The sequence below is a fragment of the Centroberyx gerrardi genome, chromosome 4, assembly GCF_048128805.1.
Source record: "Centroberyx gerrardi isolate f3 chromosome 4, fCenGer3.hap1.cur.20231027, whole genome shotgun sequence".
In the NCBI taxonomy this organism is placed as follows: Eukaryota; Metazoa; Chordata; class Actinopteri; order Beryciformes; family Berycidae; genus Centroberyx; species Centroberyx gerrardi.
The window spans coordinates 10,509,330-10,532,969 of NC_136000.1; the positions used below are offsets into that span (position 1 = coordinate 10,509,330).

The following is a 23,640-nucleotide window of genomic DNA, read 5'->3' on the forward strand; positions in this document are numbered from 1 at the left end:
CCCAGCGGCAGCAATGTTCTCCCTCGACAACCAATTGACTCTCCAAGTCCTAAAAACAGACACTCTTGTTTCTTCCCCTAGCCAGACATGAACTGTGTGTTCTCTGCTCCATGTTGTCGACTGCTGTTTGTTTGATTCTGTCAGTTTTCTAATGACAGAAGAAATTGCTTTTCTCCAGAGGACAGAAAAGACTGTTATGCTCTCTAGTAATTACCATCAGGTGTGTTGGGTCCAAAAAAGCAAACTATTCATTGAAGGTGTAATATTGAAACTTTTGTCTTATAGCTGCATTGAGGATTTGTTTCATATTTGCACTCTTTCCAGGAATGAGCCATACCACAAACTTTTTGTTTTGCTTCTGTGAATGACTAGTTGAATGCGGGTACCCCTCATTCTTATTCATGGAAAACAAGGAAAACACACAACATAGATACAAACACATGTAACTTTCTCATGATCCATTTATTTGAGTTGATACAGTACTACAGAGGCATGGTGTTGAGGTGTGATACACCCAAGTGGATGAATTAAGACATTTTACAGGATTTGTTGAAATCTTACTGTTTTGTTACTCTCAAAATACACACTTGACCACGGCCCTCACAGTGAGATGATACCTCTCTATGTTGAATCCCAAACATTTCGGTGTACAGTATGTCACCAACACACACACACACACACATAGAGTCCAAAGCAGGCCAAAGCATGAACATGGAGTAATTTGACATCAAATGAAATGGCTTGATCACCAATAAATACAAGTATAAAAAACACATTGATAATATTTTTCATTATCAAAAAAAAAAAAAAATGAAAAAAAAAGAGGTTCATAAAAGATAGCAAAGGCACTCAACTTAATCCACCTTGGCAGTCCAGGATCACCAACAGACACCAGAACAAAAAATAAAATCAAAACTGTGGCATTAGCCAACAAAAGTAATGAGCCGTAACAAAAATAATACTTAAATAACATAATAATACTAATTTATTATTATTGTCATAACAATATCCAGTCAAGTTTTCCTATGATTAGACTTTCTGCTAACTAACGGATATGCACCAGTTATTTCCAGTTTGGCAGAGTGAAAGTTTCATCATCAGATTCTTTCCATTGCTTTATATCCTTTTCTCCTGATGTTGTTCCAGCGTTTTGGACCTCCCCTGCTTTGGTAGAGGTGGAACTACGACTTCTTTGGGGTCAGCTGTCACTGTAACAGCACATTTTCCTTGTGTGTTAACCTTCTCAAGAGATTACTTTTGTAGAGGGCTATATGTTCGCATTTGGCTTTATTCCAATTGGTAGAATTTAGATTTTAATTTGTAAGACTCATTTGTCTTTGGAAGAAGTTGACCAAGTGGTATAGACAATCTCAGACCAGCTTCTCTGACCCACAGGTGTAGCAAAACAGGGGAAAATTGAGACTACACTGATTTCAGATCAGATTTCTCCACTTTTGGAGAGAAATCTAATACTTCAAGGAAGGAAGTATTTTCTGCCATAACATAAAGCAATATAAAGTTTCTTATATTTTGGAGAATCAAAAACAGAAGCGTAATAAAACAAAATACTAACATAGTATAATTTTATCACTGTAAATCCAGTTGACAATAAAATGCAATACAAAAGGCAATAAAATGCAATATAATACGCAACGGGTCTTTCATTTGAATCACTACCCAGGACCTTTTCTTCACACAAGCGGACCACTGAAAACATTCAACATGCGATCTTTTTCCTTGGGGTCGCGTACTGCATGGTTTTCCATCCACATCATTTGATATTCTGGATGATGTCAGTCATCATTCTCCCACTCCTCGCTGCTGTTGAAAAGTGTAACACACTGTGTAAGGCCATACAGCGCACACAAGCCACACACTGACCCTGAAGACAAGCTGTATCAACAGCCTCCAGCATCTCAAATAGAAACACTTATAGCCACCAAAAAAGAAAGAATAATAAAACAAACGTGAGCTAAAGCCAGTGTAGGGATGATTTCATTCACCAATGGGGATTCCCAACTCACAGAAAAATTCAAAGGACTCCCGTTAGTCCCCGACCAATCTAATCCCCTGAATCATCTCAAAGCTTCATCACATCTTTGGTTTAAAACAACAACTTTCCATCTACTTTCTTTCTACTCACTTTCTTTACTTTCACTATTCTACATTACAGTTCCCTTCAACAATCCCACGCCTCAACCTTTCCTGTATTTTACAGGGAAGTCCTCTCTCATCTCAGCACCGTTCCAGGCATCACTCTTTCACACTCTTTTTTCCCCTCTAGCTACAAATCACTACGCTCTGCCTCTCTCTGACTCTCAAATGAAAACAATAGCTGGCTAATTGTGCTTGGTTGACATAATGGACTAGTATACACAGCTGGAGGGCTGAGCGCCGACCGCAGATCCCACCTGTGCTGAGTCGGACCGGGGCTGATAGAGATCTCTAGCACCAACACGTCTCCAGCCTTTGTCTGTGGAATGTGCTGTGTCATCAGCAGGCTACAACAAACCCACTTACTTAGCGATTTTAAAGGGGCTTTGGGTAAAATATTAACTAGCCCATCACCTTACATGTCTTTGGCAAACAGTTTTTTCCGTCACTGGGCAGGCTGCGCTGCTTAATCGATACTAAGGTAGCCTTGAAAATGTGAAACAACTAAAGTCAAGAGAACCACGATTGTGTTTATTTGCCAGGCACATTCCAGGACTGTGAGAGGGCGTCTGAGCCATCTACCTTCACTAAATGTCCCACTAGGTGAGCCCCTCCAGACCTCTCCTGCTGGCAACAAGCCTGTGTTCTACCAAGCCACCCAAACTGCTGACAAAGCAAAGTATGGGCTAAAACAATTGACAAAGAACACAGAGGAGCTTGTTTAAGACTTTGTCATCTTTCCGAGGCTGCCTGTAGTTCCCGGCATATCCGTGTGTGTGTATGATTCTACTTGTGGCAGACGCGGGGGAGGAGATGAGACTGTTTGATCTCAACTTTCTCAAAGTTCTTCAGTGACCTTTGAAACCCCAAGAAGTAAGGCTAGTCGGCTGTGTGCTCAAGGCCCTGGGTCTCTCCACATTCACAAACAACATCAAAACAGCACAACTGGTGACAGGTTGGCCTGGCTTTTCTCTCCACTTTAAGGAAATGACATACATAATTTTATTATGAATCAAAAAAGGCACTTCCTACATATTCCCTAGTATCATACACATATATAGGACATACGCTTTTATGAAGATATACTTGTCTGCGTGTTTTACATGCGCAGCCATAGTTATATATGCTGAGTATATATATGTTTCTCATCATTGAGTAACATAATTATATATGTCAGTTCCACACAAAGAGTTGGAGACAATGAGCTTTGGACTCTTCCAGTAACAGCCAGCACCCACCAGTTTGGTATTAAAAACTAAAAGCTACGCAAATATTAATAAATAATCAACAATGTCAGTTATTTTTGGAGCAAGACCCTGGTTTGTTTCTCTTTTTTTTAATTCAGGAAGTAAAGATCACAAAAGCATGTGCTCTGTGTGAGTTTTAAGGTGCTTTTGTAAACTCAAACTCAAAATGGGTGGTTTGCTAAGAGAGCCAACCAGTTCTGGTTGCTGCGTTTGTGATTCTAACTTGCCTTCTTGCTGAATATGTAAACATTTTGAACACAGCAAAGTCTATGGGCGGGCCAAGAAGGCAGACTGGGTGGCATTCTCCCGTGCCAGCTACTTCTCTCTCCTGCTCACATTCTCAAACCCCTAACTGAATTTCCTCTGGCCAGAGAAGTGCACACATGTGTGCACATCAGTGTGTGTGTGTGTGTGTGCATATATCATTTCCATCAAGATTTCAACCCTATTTGGGAAACCACAACTTCCCAAAAGGTGTATCCCAGCAACACACTGGTCGTTAATGCCACCCATATACATCTTTACACACCCACACATACACACAGTCATGCTAGATTCCCTCTGCCTCCTTTCTCCCTCTGCCACCCATCTGCTAGGTGAGGTTGCTGCTGATGTCCAGGGCTTGCTGGTACACCTGAGTCATGTCCTCCAGGTCCCCCAGCAACGAGAAGCTGCCGTTGTCCCCCGGGGAGCCCTTCGTTCTGGGGCCACGGCTGAACTTGGGTCCCTGGAGCGGAGGTGCTGCCTGGAAGCCCTTGAAGTTGGCAAGCTGCAGCAGGTTTTCAGCCGAGACACAGGCCCTGATGTTGGGGCGTAGGTGGGGGGTGGAGGGAGGCCACTCAGCCCCGCCGAGAGAGCTGGGAGACAGGGACAGGACAGAACTGTCCTCCCCTACCATGCTGGAAGGCCGACTCTGACTGCGGGACAGACCCGAGTCAGCTGAGGGCGGAGGTTCCCCGAGGACTCCGGCCACTGCTGCTGCCGAAGGAGGCCCGCTGTAGGTGGAGTACTTGCCGTTACGCTTGAGGATGCCCTTTCTCCCCATCACTCTCTTGGGTGGGGAAGTGGCTAGCAGAGACATAGTGGCACCCCCTAGCAGCTCGGAGGACTCGCTGCGCTCTGGGGAGGAGTAGTACCCTGATTCCCGCTGTTGATTGTTCTTCAGGATGCCTTTCTTGGGCAGAGAGGGCACCATCTTGGCTGGCGAGCCCCCTGCCAGGGCGGGCTCCTCTTCTTCTCGATCTGGGCTTGAGGCTGCCTCTCCCCCTTCAGCTGGTCGCAGCAGCACTGCCTGGCCCAGCTCCACCTCTTCCAGACTGGGAGAGTGTTGCTCCTCAGTCACCCTGGTCTTCAGGATACCCTTCGGTCTCTTCAGACCTGGCTTGTCCTCCGCTCCACAGTGGGGCGCTCCCGCCTCACCGTTTTCCTTCTTGGACTTTTTGGGCCTCTGACGGAGCAGCTGGGGCAAGGCTGCAGGTTTGCCTCCAGAGCCACGTGGCTCAGTGCGGTTCTGCCAGTCGATGAAGCGGGCCAGCATGGGCGAGCCTCCGTGGTCACGTTGGGTCTCGCAGTCGCACACACTGTTCTTCCAGCCCCAGTTCACCCACCAGTGATTGGCGATGTCCTCCACAGTGGCCCGGCGCTCAGGGTTCACCATCAGCATCCAGCGGATCAGACCACGAGCATCTGGAAGGGAACAGCACAAGTCAGATTTCTCATACTGCACAACAGTGACAGACCTTCAAATAGGATGCTATCTGTTTTGATAGCATCACATGCTAGTACAGAGTACTAAACAGAGAAGAGTCACAATTTGTAAGTGAAAAACTATTTTTTTTAAATATAAGTTTATATAGTGCTGCTTTTCAAACAAAGAGATTGGTGTGTGTGTGTGTGTGTGTGTGTGTGTGTTAGAAGCACAAGAACAGGGAGAGAATGCAAACCAAGGCAAAGGATGCTGCAGTACCTGAGGACTGAGTGGGCTCTCTGTACTCCCCGTTGCTAATCTGGCGAATGAGGTTCTTGTGGTCCCCCCCATCAAATGGCATGGTCCCGTAGACCAGGGTATACAGCAGCACCCCCAGGGCCCAGCTGTCCACCTGAGCAAAAACACAAAAAGAAAGCAAAAACACTGGTCATAAACTAGTTCATTCAGTCAAACGAATACGCAGCACACACAATGGTCTATCTCATGAGACATTTATTGCAGCACAAAAATATTGCACAAAAGATGAGGAGTGTGAGATCTGGTATTATGCAATGGAAACACAGTCTTCCCAGTCCTGTTTATATTAATGATTCACGGCATTAAAGTGAGTGTTGTGGAACGAGCTCAGCTCTGCTCAACATCCAAAGAGACCTTTGAGTTATGCTTGAGAGCTTACTTTGACATTAACAATCACATATTCACACTAACTTATATCTCTGTTATAGAGCTTGTGACACTGCAATCCTTCTCCAGTCCCTCTTTCATAGAAACAGTGACAAATGGCAGCACTCTGGCGGGAAACTGCTTGTTTCCATGCAGATAAATCCTCTCTTCTCCCCACTCTCTCACCAGCACTGTCAGGCAGAAGCAGGCACTTTCTGACCACCGGCCTAATGCAATGTGGCTTTCTGAGTAAGCGGTTACATAAGACTGTGCGTCTGGGGCATGAGGAGGTGCAGAGCCATGGGGAGGTGGTGTGAGTGGAGGAGGTAATGAGTCCAGCAGAGATGGCAGAGCCGTGATATCCTGGCTCCTGACAGCTCGCTGGAGACACGCTGCCACTCGCTGATCAGCAGACGTCTCAGTGTGTGTGTGTGTGTGTGTGTGTGAGAGAGAGAGAAAGAGACAGAGAGAGAAAGAGAAATGTGACATGTGTTGAGTGTGGTTAGGGGAGGATGAGATGTCTGGTGGAATGTGTCTCCTGATGGCTGTAGCTGAAGCTTTGAGACATTGTCTGGGAAGAGGAAATCAGATAGGGCCAGTTAAGGAGCAAGTGAACTTCCTCTAGGGGCTGTGGACCCACACCAGGAATGTTTCTCCCCTCTCACCCCAAAGGCCACACTGCCATTGGTCCACTCGATGGCGAGACGGGACACGCACCATTGTTCTGTTTTAGTTGCCTGTGTTTGCTGTAATTTGTGGTTTCAAGCCGACCCAGGGTTCTGTAATTTTGATTGCAATTGGACTGCTGTTGTTTTTAGCACTCTCGAGTAAATTATAGTGAATTACGCTAAATTGAACGGTTGGACTTGGATATCTAAAAATGCAACTTTTTTTCCCCTTTTGCTTTGTTTTATGTAACCGATGCAATTTAGAGACAACGCCCTTCGCAATGACTTCGGAATTGCCAGATAAGTTGCTTTGGGGAGACATTTTTCAGTCTTTCTCTCACCAAAACAATTGAGTAAGACCCTGACTTTGACCGTGAGCTCCTTTGGTAGCTGTGTAGCTCATTCTGACCCCATTAAGATGGAGAGAGAGTGAGCAAAAACTATCCCACAGTTCCTCACTTCAAAGGGCCCAGGCATGACAGGAAGGGGAGGACAGGGGAGGGGAGGGGAGGGACACAGACAGTATCTGGGCTCCCCCACTGCGCAGTTGTGAGAGAGCTCTCCCTAGGACTGGAGACTCATAGTAATCCCATCAAAGAACCACCAACCAAAGCCTACCCACCGCTCTGTGTATAGGCTATGTGGTGATGATGATAATTACTACTAGGATGATCAGGATGAAAGCTATATAAGGTGAACTGAGGTCCTGGAGGTTTGAATTCTGACACCAACAGCTGGGGATGACTATGATGATATACAAAAGAAAATATGGTCCAGGAGATTAACACCGACTTCGCACACCAACAGCTGGGGTTTGTCATTGTTTGGTTCGTTTGGTTCACTGGGCCTCACCTCTGGGCCACGGTAAGGTCTCCCATTGACGATCTCTGGTGAAGCGTAGAGTGGGCTGCCACAGAAGGTTTGCAGCAGCTTGTCCTTATGGTAGAGGTTGGACAGCCCGAAGTCAGCAATCTGTGGAAACAGGGAGGTGTGTGATGTTTAAACTGGCCATGTGATTGTTAATCCCTCATACAAAGATCATTTGAGGTAAAGTGTTATAATCCCATGTACAGTATTGTCGGTAACAGATCATAGATCAAGGGGCAAATTTACCTTAATATTACAGTTTTCATCCAGTAGCACATTTTCCAGTTTCAGATCCCTGTGCACCACTCCATTCTGTAAGGGACAACAAGAAACAATAAAATCATCACTGATGCATCTATTAATATATTATTAATGACAGATGCATCCAAGTAATAAACAGTCCATTGTATTAAGAGATGATTTACTCAGACAGAGCTAGCTCGCGGCTCTCAGGGGAAATCAAGGCGGCCTGTTGGTCTAGTACTGTTTAATTGGTCTTGTCCCCTCTGGGGTCTTTGTGCTGACATCTGCTGTGATTCTCTTTTCAAACCGACTCACATGTGTCACATAAACATGAGCCTGTAATTACCGCCCAGTATGAATGATGTTCTCACAACATCTTGGGATTAAAAAACAACTATGTTGTTAATGCCTGGTTTTAAAGAGCCCAGGAATTAACATGTGGTATGCAGGGGGACAGAAACCCTTTCAGATGTGGAGGAGAGGGAGTGACTTCACCCGTCCCCAGCTGCGCTGGGTTGTGCTCTGCATGGCATCTCCCATTGGCTATTCCCCGACAGGCAGCTCATGTTCACATGGTTCCGATTGGTGGAGACAAGGTAGCTGCTTGTTGTGTCAGTCAACCACACCACCCCACCCGGCGGGAGGCTGCGCTTGGTGGTGATGACTCATCATCCATGGTTGTCTGGGACTCTCCTATCTAAGGAGCATGACATCATCCCTATCTCCAGCTGGGAGGAGGATGACGAGAGGGGAGCCCATCCAAACAAGTCCTTGACCCTTGGGGGTGGACGGGAGTTAGTGAGGTGTGGGACAAGGGTTGACAGGGGTGTGGCTGGAGCTCTGTCTCTGGGGAAAGCTCCGGGGGGATCCTGGGACATCCATCAGATGAGGACAGAGTTAACGCAGGGGCTGTTTGGTGCACTGTAATCGGAGTGTAAGCCTGAATTCAACTGGCCTGTGTTCCATCTCCACTCAGAACCAGATGACTCCCAAACACCAGTGCGCCAAGAAAAGCATGCTGCGTACAGCACGGCAGACTGACTGGCTATGTGGTTGACTATGGAGATGCATGGTTAATGTTACATTAAGCACGCCCTGGGCTGGAATTACAAAGTATGGATGTGTGTGCGGCAGTGTGTTTTAGAGAGAGAGGCAAAGAAACATAAAACAGTGGCTGAGAAAATGAATGTGCGTGTTTCTCTCCATATGTGTGTCCTCTCACCTTGTGACAGTGATGCACGGCAGAGACTATCTGTCTGAAGAAGCGTCGCGTCTCTCGCTCGCTCAGGCGCCGGCGCTCGCTGATGTAGTCATACAGCTCGCCCTTGCTGGCGTACTCCATCACGATCACGATCTTGTCTTTGTTCTCGAACACTGGGAAAAGACAAGAGACAGAACAATTGGCCACAGTTCACTACTATCTAACTTTCACCACAATAATATCCAGATTAATGGCCAGAGAGAGATGGGAGGACTCATCATGTAGTCACTCCAACTTCATTCTATCATTTTATAATCACAAATGGACATTGTTATGTAAAATGCAGAGTAAATGAGTTTGCCCCCCTCCTGGTTTTGGGGCAGGAGTCCAAATTCCAGAGAAGCACATTACATCCCTGCACTTCTCCCAGGGTTACATCACCCAAACCCCACCTCATGAGTCTGGCTGCAGCCGTTAACAACACTGCAGGGAGGGGCTGTTAATTCAATCAAGCCCACCTCTCAGAGACCGGAGCGAGAGAGGGGGAGAGAAGTGAAGAGGGAGAGAAAAGAGGAGTTTCACAGACAGAAGGTCCTCTATAGTGTCATGACCTTGACAGTAACTCATCAGCTTCTCATCATGTCTCCACATTTCACAACCCACTCCCACATTCCTAGTCACCATACTGAGCGTCCATCCGTTGGAAGAGATAGGAAAACATCACACTAAATTAAATGATAGTTTCATCTAGGGACACCCTTCTCACCAACTGTGCTGGTAACTTGGGCTCACTACTCAAAAGAAGCAATGTATTACTCAGTCTATTACACCCTCAAAATTGGCAAAAATCATGATAACTCAATTATTGCCTTGCCTGTGTCTTTCTGTGTGAGTGATCAGGGAAACCAAATAATGTTCATGTCCAATGTTCTTGTCATTCTTTTGCTCAATAAAAGTTAGCTAATAGAGGTTGGCCTTGCAACTGAAAGAGGGAGACAACTAAATCTGAAGAAAATGAACGGGCCATAGGGATAATCAGAGCTGTTGCTTCAATCTGATTTTTAAAAGGGTTAAAGGTTTGTTTTTTTTTTGGATTGGTACCTGTAACATTATCATTGAAATTGAAATAGTGATTTGTTGCACTACTGGTTACAGGAGAAAGTAATGTTAGTACTGTAACATGTTACTATCCAACTCCAGCTCACCAAACGTATCATTCTGTGTCAATATTTAGCCTCCTGGTGTATAATTTCAACTTGGCAACATACTTCTTTCCCAACTACTTGGCATGTAGGGAATGAAAATGGTTAGTCAGGCAGAGAAAGGGAGAGAGAGAGAGAGAGAGAGAGAGAGAGAGAGAGAGAGAGAGAGAGAGAGAGAGAGAGACACCAAGGGAGTGCTGAAGAGACGACAACAACACAGTCAACCATGTTGCTCCTTATTGTGCGTTGATTTTCCCACACAGCGGGGTCACCGGGGTGAAGGCCTCTGCTTTCTGCACCCATGAGTGAGCACCTTCATAATCTGTCACACTACTCTCCTCACCCCACCTCCCAGGGTCCTTTTAAAGACATAATCCTCTACAAAAACACACAGTTGCTGAGTGATGGTAATGCTCCCCGATTGTGACTGTCTGCCTGCTCGGGCGGTAACTTATGGGACCCGAGCCAAGCGCCCAGGACAGGAGAGAGCGGATTTGGGCTTTTTGATTGGTGGACAGAGTGGTGACCTTGGGCGACAACTGCAGTGATCCGTAGCGGGGTTGTGCTGCGAGAGCCAATTCCCAGCGTGTGCTCTGATTTACCTTTGACCCCTGGAGGCGAGGTAATTACCTGGCTTACATAACTTGGGTTAGTTACAGCCCGTTGGGTGCCACAGCCGCCGCTACAGCCACCCTGTCACTCACAGGGCTTTGTTTGCAGGTCAGGCCCTCCCATCGGACTAATTAGCACCTATTGTCCTATTGCCATACGCTGATGATAGGCCTCTGTAGCAAGCTTACATAGGGGGCGAGTAGCGGAGTACTGTTACAAAGGCTAATACAGCAGGGTGGAAGAATACTTTTGACACGGACTAAAAACAAACAAGCACTAAAATCTGTATGCTATCTGATTTAGGTATTTTTTTAGGCTGAGCTAATGGTTAATGCCTGAAGTAAAGTCTGTTAAACTTGCCAACATCAGAACTTGAATTGCTATTCAGGCCTGCCTCACCTTTAATTTAGAGAGTACAGTATTTTGAATACAATGAAAGCAGGGTGAATAGTCTTTTGTCTGTTCTAGCTTTCTGTCTCCTCCTCATCTCCTCTTCTCCTCTAAGCTGAAGGGAGGAGTCCTCATCAGTGTCTGTCTCTACACACACATCTACACACTACTAAAGTTTTATTTGGATGAACCGATTTGAGCATTTACAGCATTCTTTGGGGTTGAGCATTTGTTTTAAAAGGGGGGTTACTAGAGTATGAGTTATGCCGGAGGAGCGACGCGCAAAATCCGCTTTTAAATGCCTCGCACAGCATGCTGATGGATGCAGAATGCGAGGGGAGAGAGGGAGTGGTAAAAATCAATCTTCACACACACATCTGGTTCAGCTTTGCTTCACACAAGGCAGTTAGCAGGGGCTGTTGAAGAGGGTGTTGCCGGATACACAAATCTGGGGGCCTTCTATACATCTCCAAAGCAAGGCTGGGTGGAGGCCAGGCCACAACAGTAAACGCTGGCCTTAAGGAGAAACACCAGAAAGGAGAGCAAAGCACTAAATAAAAGAGACTGGCAGAGTTTGGTGGTGGAGGAGGCTGTTCACAGAGGAGGGCTGCACGCATAGGAACACCATACAGGCTCCTCCAAGTTTATAAAGCTGGGTGTTCTTTTAATCATTCTCCCAGACAACGCACAAACTAGGCTAAACCGCAGGCCTCCAGCTGACTACTGGCACGTTCCCATGACAAATAGCGCTGTTTGTCACATATACACAGCGCTGATAACGATCCGGGGACTTTGAAACTAAACAAAAGATGGTAGGTGAGCCAGTTTGGGCAGTGGCACACAACCAACCGTCACCGTGGCAGGACAGCCATCCTGAAAGGGCATAGAAACTGTTGCTTTGTTGACACAGGCATAAAAATAGTCGCAAGTCACAAATCACATGAAACCAACTCGCACACGGCAGCGCCTTGTGACTTTAATTGCCTGCACACAGGCCTAGGCTGCATTATATGAGATGATGAATTGCAAGCAATATGCCGAAAGAATTCAATGGGAATTGTTCAACCTTTACACTCACCATTAATTCCAACCATAGCTCGTCTATTTTTCCTTCCAGTGAGGTTAAGGTCATTCAATAGGACTCATATCAAAAGGAAAGGAGGTTCACCCAAAGAGAAAATATGCCGTGCCGTCTAAAGCCTTACTTGAAGGCTTTGATATTTAGAGAGTTGCTTCCTGGGGTAGATATATGTGGAGGTTGCTCCAGGGGGAGGCTTAGGGCCTTTCCTCCCTCCACACAGCCTGGACCGGAGTCAGACAGGGTGCAGGCCTGGGTGACTGAGGTCAACCCAGTGTCTCCCTGGCTTCACACACACACATGTGCGCATAACGTTACACACACACACATACTCGCCCACGCACACAGATCTATGCACACACACATATGCACACATGCACGAACGCACATACACAGACACTGATCTGACACACGTGCACCACACACACACACACACACACACACACACACACAGATACTTATACACACATACAGTCTGGTTCCCAGCTGCAGTCGTCTCTAAGTATCAGCAGATGTCTGGCCCTGAGATCAAGACCAGGGAAGACTAGGGATGAGACCTCTTAGATGTGGGAGAGGCAACCCCCACAGAACCCCCCCTTTGAACACACGCACACACACACACACACACACACACACACACACACACACACACACACACACACACACTCATTCAGAGCCATCCAGACGTACACCGTCAAAGCCATCCAGACATTTACTGGCCTAGGCAGCCAGACAGAGCAGAGAAGATGAATAACATCCCAGAGCTGTAGTCCAGGTCTTATTATGACATCTGCATGTCATAACATGACAATCCTACAGCCTGAGCTGAGGGAGGAGCAAAGTATGTGTGCGTGTGTGTGTGTGTGTGTGTGTGTGTGTGTGTGTGTGTGTGTGTGTGTGTGTGTTGCCAGACAAGAGGCAGACCCTCACCTTCATATATAGAGATGATGTGTGGGTGGCGAAGTGATGACATGATCTCGATCTCTCGGCGGATGTGAACCATGTCCTGCTCATCCTTGATCTTCTCCTTCCGAATGGACTTGATAGCCACCTGGAGACACAGAGGACACTTTGATCAGTTGACTTTTCGTTATTATAACACCAAAGTTAGATTTGACAGTAATATTGGATAATGAATAACTTGGTTGGGTACTGAATAATAGCTCTCATGTTTTTACTTGAATTGCTTGTGTCCTTTTGTTTGCTCTGTAAAGCACCTTGTGACAGATATTTTTTGTAAAAGGGTTTAATTTGAAAAAGGGGATTTCCAAAGAAAACCGCAAAGCAAGACATTACCTTAAAGGCCAACATCTTATGTCACATCCATTATCTTATCAGCAGACTTCAAAATGTACACAGCTATTGCAGAGTCCATGCGTACCATGTGATGTATGTGTCAGTACAAACATGTGAGCCAACCCAGTGACTATTCTCTTTCTCTATAATAAACTTTCTGTGCTTCGTCAACCACATCTAGCCTCCCTCCCATGGGTCCTATAAGGCCCATATAGCAACCTTTGACCTCTCATCACCCTCCTTGCAGACATGAGAGCTAGATGAGGCAAAGAAGGGGAGGCGTCATCCCTTTCTCACACTGTAATTTACTCAGCCTCTGGGGTGGTGTGGGGGGCAAAATGAAGGTGCTCTCTTTGAGAAAAACAACCTGGCACGTGGTGCCATAATGGAAGCTTTCTTTGTACTCTTCAGGGCCCGGGCCTACATTTAGCCTGGTGTTAGTCAGTGTTTGGGCTGGGCCTATGATCTGGGCCCCTAACCCTGCTCTAATGGAGAGATCAAGTGGCAGATTCACAAGGTTCTACATGGGGGTTTCCATAGCAACTGTCTGTCTGGGAGGGGCTGTCGTTGAAAACATTTTAATTTGTCTTCTCTCCTAAGGACCTGGAGTACTGTGAAAGAGAGGGTGAGCAGGGAGGAAAGTTTCCGTGATTTCTGGAGGCAGGGTGGCCTGCAGGTCAAAGTGACCTCTCCATAAATCAAATGTGACAGGTTTGATCCCCACAGCATCCATGTTTCCTGTCCTGTCAAAGTGTCCATGAGCAAGGCACCGAACCCCTTCCGCCCACTCATTGTAAGTCATTCTGATTAAGAGCATCTGTTAAGTGTCTACATTGTAAACTGTCTCAATAGCAGGCCTTGTGGTGTGTAGAGAAGGATCAGTAAAGGAGCAGAAGTTGAGTCAGGGATTCAGTCCTCTAGCCCAGCCAGCGGGGCTGAGATTCAACAGTCAACAATTACACTTGATTAGATGATTTTTCACTGTCATGCAAATGCCACCAGGCTAGGAGTCGACCGCAACTGGATGCATTCAAACCTCTATCGTTTAGCCGATGCGCTCCTAAAATGAGAGGTTAGTGGCCTACTCCAAATAAACCAATCGAAAGTACACAGTCTAGCACATGTCCCTATAATTGTAGCCTAAACATTCTGGATTGAGTCCTGGGCCTCCTTTGATCAGGCCTGTATAGGGCCCATTCACTCTGAATTCTGTTAGTTTAAACTTTTGTCCTCCCCGAGCTAAGCGGCTGTACTCTGAGGAGCCCAGCTTTATTCCATGCAGCAGAAACCACAGGCAGTAGCGGGTGCCAAGCTAATTACCGTGTACATCAATAAAAATAACCCCAAACCGGAATAGCTCCCATCCAGAGCATGTCTTGATTACATAGAATTTAAAGAAATGATTCTGTAATAAACAAGAGGGGTCCAGGGTGTCCACATGCTGTGTTCCTAATTGGTAAACGTTGTTTGTGCCTTAACACTGTTGTTTTCCTTTACCTCATCAGATTCATCAACATTTTATCCCTGATCCAAAAACCTGAGTAAGATTTTTGACTCACAGTCTTTGTGTGTAGCAGAGTGCAAGTCAGCTTCCTGGTTTTAATTTAAGAATGAGATGGTGTGGTGCCAAATTCTACAGAAATATCGTGTGCTGCGGGGACTGCCACCTCTGCACTTCCCCCAATAGAACCCATTCAAATTCTATGGAGGACAATTTTGCACTCAATCTGAGAAATGCCATACAAAAGCTGGCAAAGTCAAGTAAAATTTCCATGTATGATCGCAGCCTAAGCGCAAAAAGGTCCTTTCTTCCAAATGGCTAGTAATCAATCTTCGGCATGATCCTAATACCACACTGTATGCAAAGTCATTGAATGAGCCAGCATTCCCACATTGGGCTTGAGACAAAGCCAGGCTTCCCTTGTGTATCTCCTCATGTTCGCCTGCCCTGACCCCGTTGTGGATCATTAAACAGGACTGCAGATCAGCCACTCGCCAGCTGGCTGGGCTGGCCGACACAGCTACGCTTGTCCTTAAGTGGATCCCTATTACTGTCACTCACGGTAAACAGCCGCTGCACTGCTGGCCGTGCTGGCCTCTGCCAGGTATGGGCCTGGTCTAGTCCGGCCCCCCCTGCTCGCAACAGAGCTTGTTTGAAGTGAAAGTCCATGTTTCGCTTCACTAGAGCCTGACATCGTCCAGCGCTTTCTCAGGCCATTAAAATAGATGAGGTATCCATCACAAGTTCACCCCTCCTTGCGTTTTCTAAAGATCATGATCATATGTTGTGACGAGTATGTGTGTGTGTGAGTCAGAGGGAGGGAGAGAGAAAGAGAGAGAGAGTGGGAGGAAGAGGCCCTTCACTCTTCCAGAGAACTATCTTCTCAAACGGGGCCAGGAATCGTAATACCTCTTCACCCGCACCACACAGAGCAGAGGAATGTCAGTGTTTTCCCCTCTCCCGTCTCTCCCCAGTGAATCCATTGTTGGGGAGTGATGTAATCTAGTGCTTTAAGCTCATATTAACGTGACTCTGTAACCCCTTTAACTGACGCTGTCCCTCTCTTGTTATGGTGGGGTTCCCCTTGTCTCTATGCTGACCGCTCACCCCCTCTCCACCCCTCCCCTCTGTGACGGACCCCCCATACAGGATATTAACTTTCCCCTCCAATCTCATTTCCTGCTGGGGATGGCCTTTCATGTGTCACTGCCCATTCTGGGCCCTGCTGTCACCACAACCTTTTCACTAAAGTCATCTACATGGCATCATATAATACATACACACACACACACTCAGTCTATCTCTCTCACACACATATGCAAACATGTGAACACCTCTTTTAGCGGCATGAACAAACACATGAGCATGTGCATGTGTCAGATATACATAGATATCTCCACAATGATCTCCAGCCTATGAGCAACTGCACTCCATATAATGTTGGATTTCCAGGCTGGGCTGCCAAGCAACACAACATATGGCTGTGCAGATTAAAGCAGGCACTCAGTCAGTCCCACTTTCGCTGACACGCTGAACGTGCCCACATCTAATCAATCTTTCTCAAGTAAGTCCCTTCAATTCCAGTCCGCACGCGCACATAATCACACTCACACACACACAAAACTTCCTCGGTTTATCTCGTCAATCATTCTGCTCTCTCTCTGCTCTTCTCGTTTGCTTTGCGGAAGGAGCCAGGGAAAGGTACAGGGGAGTCAAGGTGGTTGCATAACAGTCTCACCACGCTGCTGGATCTGCCATATGGACACCAGGGACTGCCTCTGGGTCAGAGGTCAGGTAAACTCTAGCAACACAGTGCCAGACACACGTGCCACTCTCGCTCTGTCTGTCTGAGTTCTGCCGGTACTCTGTGTACCGAGACGCTGATTCTCCAAGGGCTTCCCTAAGATACACAACCTAGCACCTGAAACACACTGATGCAAGAAAGGCCTCGGCTTTGCCGGCATCCTGTTCTGACCCAGGAATTCGGACAGGAAAGTCTGAATGCTGTGCTCTGGACATTGCTACAGATAGGCTAAAAGGAAGAATGTAGGCATTACCCCAGTGAATTTTGACTGCTGAAATTTGACCATCTATATTCTGAGGCTGACTTTTAGATAGGCTACTCCATCATCATCTTAATCCATCATTACTAGCAATAAAGGTCTAATTTACTACACTGTTTGCAAACATTACAAATGTAAACAAACCTTATATGTATGCCTCGTGGTTGGCTGTCAAATACTGTTAAGTGAATAAAATGTCTTCAATCAAATGAGTCAATTGGAAATCATCTAAGCAAAAAAAGCAATTGTGAATTGGAGCTTTAAATATGAACTGAACCAATTTTGCTGTCTTGAGAGCAGTATCTCAAACTTACTGGTGTCAAAATAAGATGCTTTATCCAGAGTATACATTATGCAATATTATTATACTTGTGAAAGGAGAATGTTCCACATTAGACCTGGTGCCATGACAATAATGAATTGGAAAATATATTGAAGGCAATGAACCACGTGGAGCAGGCCAAGAGAGGGAGCTGTACCAGAGGGTTTATGGTGCCCCCATCTAGCATGCATTTGCCAGGAGCTATGAAACCAAGGGGGGACATTGTTGACCCATACTGAGTTTCCCCCCTGGCATTCTCAACACATGGAAAATTCCTCCTGTCCTGCCAGAATGGGCACAGGGGTCAAATTTTGCCACACATGGAAATATTTGGAGAGGTGTGCAGGTCTGAACGGACAGCTCATAGGTTCGCTACAAAACAGCAGATGGTGGGTTTCCTGTGACAAAGTCAGCCGAGTTGTTCATGAAGAAACAGAAAGTGATAGACTGACTCACTAGCACACACACGCACACACTCCAAATCACAAACAAAACCACAAGGACTTTCGGGCTAAAACACTTAAGTATTTTATGGAGCAGCTTTAAACTTTTCCCCAACTGTGAAAAATAACCTTTTAGCCTTCACAGCAATAAATTGCATTTTTGGCCCCATTTGATATGAGTGGGCCTGATCTCTGGGGGACTGTTGGCCGGCTTCAGTGATGCATATCATTGGGGTCACTGAAGTGGCATCAGTCAGTCAGTAGCCGGATTTAAACATCTGCACTCCAGCATCCGGTCGTGAGGCCCCGCACAGGACAAGGCGTGTGCAGCCGAGATTCCCGTGGCCCCTGGGGGCCTTGGAGCATGGGGGAATTCCCAGCGGGGGAAGGAGACGCACACGCCTCTCTCTGAGCGCAACAAAGCACTTATTTTGGACCAATGTTATTTGTAGTGACTCAGTAAAGGGCGTTGCAATAGTATACTATGTCTGAATTACAGGCGTCTAGGGCCACTAAAAAGGACCTCGACAGATGTTTACAACCGCTTAGAGCGTTTCTCAAGTGGCTCACCTCTCTGCCGGAGTGCCGCTCAATGGCCTTCTTGACTTTGCCATAGGTCCCTCTTCCGAGCGTCTCCAGCAGCTCGTAGCGGTGTTTCAGGTTATGCTTGTGGTGGTGTTTTTTCACGCCCGAGTTTCTCCTTCCATCACTGCTTGCCGGGGTCTCTGCCGGTGAACTGCCGGCAGGTAGGGGTGGAGGTGGAGGGGAGAGGTCACCCCCCATCGGTTTGCCCGCTGAGGTTTGGCCCGGCTGGGCCTGGGGGCGGGATGGCCCCCGGTGGGGTGATAGACAGGCGGTTTCCATCTCACTAGGGAAGTATTCAAACTAACTTCCCACTGTTAAATATTTCAAACTAGCTACTTATAACAAATTGATAATATAATACTTATAGGCCTAATAATAGTATTAATAAATAAATAAATTACAAGGAATAACGCGTACTAGTTATATTATTACATGTGGAAATTAACATTTCCAGATTGTCTTGGTTGATCACTTGGCTTTGATCATGTTTAAGTGACCAGAGATCCCTCCTCCTACCTATTCATGTTATTATCGCTGTATAATTAGTCTGCCAGATTAAACGCAACAAGCCTATCAAAAGGACATCATCGGTCTATCAGAGCATGATACATAATCCTATATCACTGGATATCTATTCATTCTAGGGTTATAATGTAGACTAATATGTATTCAGATTTCGACTGCGGGCTGCATGTCGGAAGCTGAATCCACTTTCGATTTAAAGAGGATATAGACAATATGCGCGAGCTCTGTCCCAATAAAAGAAAATATAATAAAGCCTAAGAAATAAAATGCATCGGACTGATCTTCTCACTCCTTAGCGGACTGGCATGATCTGGCGTAGTCTGTGGTTGATTCGGGGTCGTTCACATTATCTGTCGTCCTAAATGCTGCCAACATCACTGACTCACATCTAAAAGGCGAGAAAGCAGCGACGAAACCGGCGTTTTGGATGAAGATGACCCTCATTTTGTCCACGGCCCAGGTATCTCCTCATTCATCTGGACTCTGTCTATTGTGCGACTGGCCCCATGCCTTGGTCGACGGTAGTAGAGGTGCGCACAGATCGGACACTATCTCGAGCTGAGACGTTTTGGATATTGCCATGGTCGTTTTGCTGCTCCCCTTCTTCTTCTTCTTCTTCTTCTTCTGCTTCTTCTTGTGCCCTTGTTGTTTCTCTCTATTCTCCAACGTGAGGGGCTGTGAATAAGGAATGTGAGATGATCCGAGTCCGGAGGCGGAGTTACACAGACCTCCTCCTTCCCTGTCTTTCTCTTCCCCTCTCTCTTTGTGCTCTCCTCCCTCTTTCTCATCTCTCTGTTATGGACTGCTTCGCTGCAGGGGCGTAGCTAGGAAATATGGGCTCAATGCACAGGAGATGACTGGGCCCCCTTCACTTTCCTCTCATCCCCACACCCCCATTACTCTGTCCATGACTAAAATCTGTCTAAACTTCAATAGGAAGAATGCACACCCAATGAGGTGAAGGCATGAAGCTTTTGTCATTATTAAAATATGAAAATAATAATAATAACATTTTTGTGCTTTACATCAGGCTAAGGTCATGTTGCCAAAAACGTTTGGTGAATTTAGTGAAACGCCTATGTCTATAGCTACCCATCTGCAACTCAAACACATATCCACACATTCATTTATTGATCAATTATCGGACATATCCCTAATTTAAATCATTGGTTTTGGGCACTAAACTGATAGCGTTGATAACCATACTTTTACTAGTAGTCCCCTGTTTAAAATCTGTCTGAGGACAATTTTATTTTAGTCTGCACATGAAAAAGCTTGACAATTTATCTTCCTGCTTGTTCCAGTTTGTCACAAAGCAACTACTGCTGCATCATATTTGTGAGAACGTTTTATTTGTTTGCAGTTTTGTACATTTCAACCAAACCCTGTTTCAAAACCACAGTAAAAATATTTATGAATATACACTTGAGGACCACAAAAGGGATTTTAGTACAGACACTTTATAGGGGCCCTCCCGCAGCTTGGAGCCCTACCCCTATTCCCCCACTAGGGCACCCTAGCTGCTGAACATATAGGACTACTTTAGCCTCATACCCCTTTTGAAAAAGACCAGTATTTGCTCTATGATATATTTGAGAAGGATACTGTGCAAATAGCTCAGCAATCCATGTGAGAATAGTATAGGAATATTATAGTGATACCAGAGGTAATACAAAAATACATTAAGTACATCAAGCTTACTATAAACTCACTATTGAGCACCACAGACACACTATAAGTCCCTATAGGAATATTATAGTTATTTTTCGGCTCCCTTTCTCCTCTCTGTTATTATGGGCTGCTGACTATATAGGACTGCTTTAGCCTCACAAACAGCACTGACAAGCTCCAGTCACTCGCAAGGGCAAGCCCTCTTCAAACAATAGAATATGATTCACAATATATGCACTAGTATTCATTGTAGAAAAATGTCCAGTCACACAAAAGCGTTGTTATGAATACCAGTCTGAGTCAAAATGAATCATTTCCAGATTCCCGATGGCTGTGTTGCTCAATTGTGTCTGGAGACAAAAGAAATTGCTCAACATATGATATTGTCGATGAGGAAAATCCATGTATGAAGCTTTGCAAATATGAAAGAAAAACATGCAATGCAAAGTAATATTATACAGTATAATATTGTGAATTCATTCTGATATGATGGATAACAGACACTGGTCCACCAAAAATTATTGGCTCTGCATTGCAATGTTCCTAGACTTCCCCAAGGTAACCTCGGTGTTTCATATACATTCATCATGCCAAATGAATTCATATTTGCATCTGGTTCCCATAATAAAAAGGAATGCAGAGGAATCTCAGAAGGGATTATCTAATTAATCCCATTTTTGCTGTGGGCTGCAGTGTACACTACCGGCCATTGTGAGCTAATGCCTCACGTTACTCCTCTCTGGTTTTCACTGTTCAGGTGGAATGAGCTTTTAATGTTTATTGTTTATTATAAGGATCCCCATTAGCTAATGCCATAGCATTCAGCTAGTCTTCCTAGGGTCCAAAGTAAATCTTCAGTGTAATTCACATTAAAATATGCTCATAATGAACAACATTAAATACATTTATATTTACACATCATATCCCCAAAATCTTCAAAATAACAAAAACTCAATTGGTAAAGACATCTGCACAGAAATATATAATACAAAGCCAACAGTTATCAAAACATGAACACATACTGGATAGGCCGTCATCTGCATAACAAATACATATTTAATCTTTATTCACAGCCAAGTCAAGTCCTTCTTTATTCCTAGGACGGAAATTTTGGCGGCAGCATCATCCACAAAAAGCAGTTTACAATCCCCTTAAGGTCCATGAACCAAAGAGAAGACTCCAGTTTACCTTTCTCTCTATATTCCTATAGGGATTGATAGTGTGTCTGTGGTACTCAATAGTGAGTTTACAGTGGCCTTATTGTACTTAATGGTATTTCATCTTTTATGGTATGACTATAATATGGCGATAGGGACTTGTCGAATAGTATAGTTTGGCTGTGATATTTAAATATCCTGTAATATATATAGGATTAATATAATTATTTTTTGTGAGGAATACATCAGAATACAATACAAAAAAAAATTGTACATGTAAGTGATATTGTTTCAAATATATTTGGACACTGGGAATACATTTTCTTCCTATGCACTGACGACAACATTTTGGGGACTCAAAACATGTATTTTGAATGGATGTCATCCAAATGTGCAAATAATTTTTTTTTTGGCCAGATTTTGCATATTTTGAAACACATCTCTAAACATATTCTGAATTATATGTGAGATGCATATCCTTATGCATCTCAACTTCCTTCCAGTATCTGAACTTCTTTCCAGTATGGGCTGGAAACTTCTGTCAGTCACCTCTTCTTTAAATGCTTCCAGGCCCCCTGACTAGATGACCTACTGCAGCCCAACTCCGGTCCTACAGTCAGATTGTCTTGACTGTACTGCTGCTTGTTGCCTGTGTACCGTACCCGCTAATTACAGAGGGGAAGTTTAGGCCCTCGTCAAACAGTATGTGATTAAGGTCGGGGTCTGTTTTTCCCTATGGTCCCCACAATAACTGGCATAAATTCTGAGCATCCGTGGCATTTGTTTTCATTAAACAAGGTCAGTAGAGTATCCAGTTATAGCAACACAGTCTCTGAGATGAATATCTGATCTGATCCCTAACTTGGCCTTATTTGCACTCCCTTGCAAATACTGTGGCTGTCCCGTGTAGCAATAGTGCCTCCGCTGCCCCCTTGTGGGGACAGGGGAGTTATCTCAAAGTCAACCGGGACAAAGTATTTACACAACCAAAAGGTCATATAGTCTTGACAGAGGCAATCAATATGCAAACATTACAAGCCTCCTCAAAACACATAACAGGGTCAACCAGCGGTTTGATTTATGATTTATTGGATCAACTGTTCTCATCCAGAACTCAAAGAGCGAACCATGACTGCCAGATTTGTTCACGAAACTGTGATTCTGGGCAGCACCTGTGGAAACAAATTGAATGGCTCATATATAAAACAGTGATGTTAATGTATTTCCATTTGCCACAGTCTCCTGAAGGCACACAATTCTAAACTGACTGGATGAGAATATGCTTTGGTTGTAAATCAACAGAATGGCACTGCTGCACAGACACTTACCATATAGTTTTAAATGACAGTGACAGATGTCACTGTGGACCAATGTCATAATACCAAAGCCTGATAGAGAATGACAGGAGTCTATATGCTTATATACTTGCATATCACTGCGTTCAATTATAGCAGGCTATGAAACTTAATACAGGGACACTTGCCCAGTGGCAAATGTCAATGCCCCTACTGTTTATCCAAACAAGTTATAAAAAGACATAAGTTATAAAAGATCTTACATAACATCCACAGAAAAACAAAATATAAAAAGTTCATAATCTGTGATGTTATGTTGCACTCTTGGGGGCACTGCCTGAAATAAATCTCCAAAGTCTTGGGTTGCAGTCTCTGAAATGCTTCATCCAGGTATTCAGAACCCCTCGGGCCATTAGTATCAGTCACTCATAGCAGCATCTCCAAGTTGGACAACCCTGTTGGGCACACAGTGGGCATCCAAAATGGAATATGTTACTAATATTGACGTAAGAGAGGGAGAGCTGCAGGGAGCAAACTTGGCAACAACACTGTCATATTTGAAAGGTCCATCCGGGCTTGATCTTACACTGAAATGGCAAAGAGTGCCATAGAAAGAGTAAGGCCAAGTTTTGTGTTGTTGACTTTGATGGTGTGTATAAAGGAGAGGGGTGTGATGAAAGGGGAACATTTCACACTATGTCATCAGGTCACATTAGCAGACTGACGACTTGACTCACCAATGCAGTTTG

The 23,640-nt window shown here is 45.1% G+C and overlaps 1 protein-coding gene across 1 annotated transcript; it reads right to left on the reverse strand.

The window, feature by feature from the left end:
* Positions 1-443: 443 nt before the first annotated feature.
* Positions 444-19,429, reverse strand: nuak1b (NUAK family, SNF1-like kinase, 1b). Its single transcript, XM_071897528.2, has 7 exons — positions 18,229-19,429; positions 12,964-13,084; positions 8,773-8,924; positions 7,554-7,619; positions 7,293-7,412; positions 5,368-5,500; positions 444-5,087 (listed from the first exon to the last, which is right to left on the reverse strand). Exons 1-7 carry the CDS (start codon positions 18,520-18,522, stop codon positions 3,994-3,996), a joined length of 1,980 nt encoding a protein of 659 aa, XP_071753629.1. The 5' UTR covers positions 18,523-19,429; the 3' UTR covers positions 444-3,993.
* Positions 19,430-23,640: the final 4,211 nt, after the last annotated feature.

Bases quoted from the DNA above. Each gene is read 5' to 3' on its own strand.
- nuak1b (XM_071897528.2), bottom strand. From the start codon at position 18,522: ATGGAAACCGCCTGTCTATCACCCCACCGGGGGCCATCCCGCCCCCAG. The intron at 8,925-12,963 runs GTGAGGGTCTGC...GTCTTTTCCCAG, and splicing joins CATCATCTCTATATATGAAG to TGTTCGAGAACAAAGACAAG. The intron at 5,088-5,367 runs GTACTGCAGCAT...GTTCCCTTCCAG, and splicing joins AGAGCCCACTCAGTCCTCAG to ATGCTCGTGGTCTGATCCGC.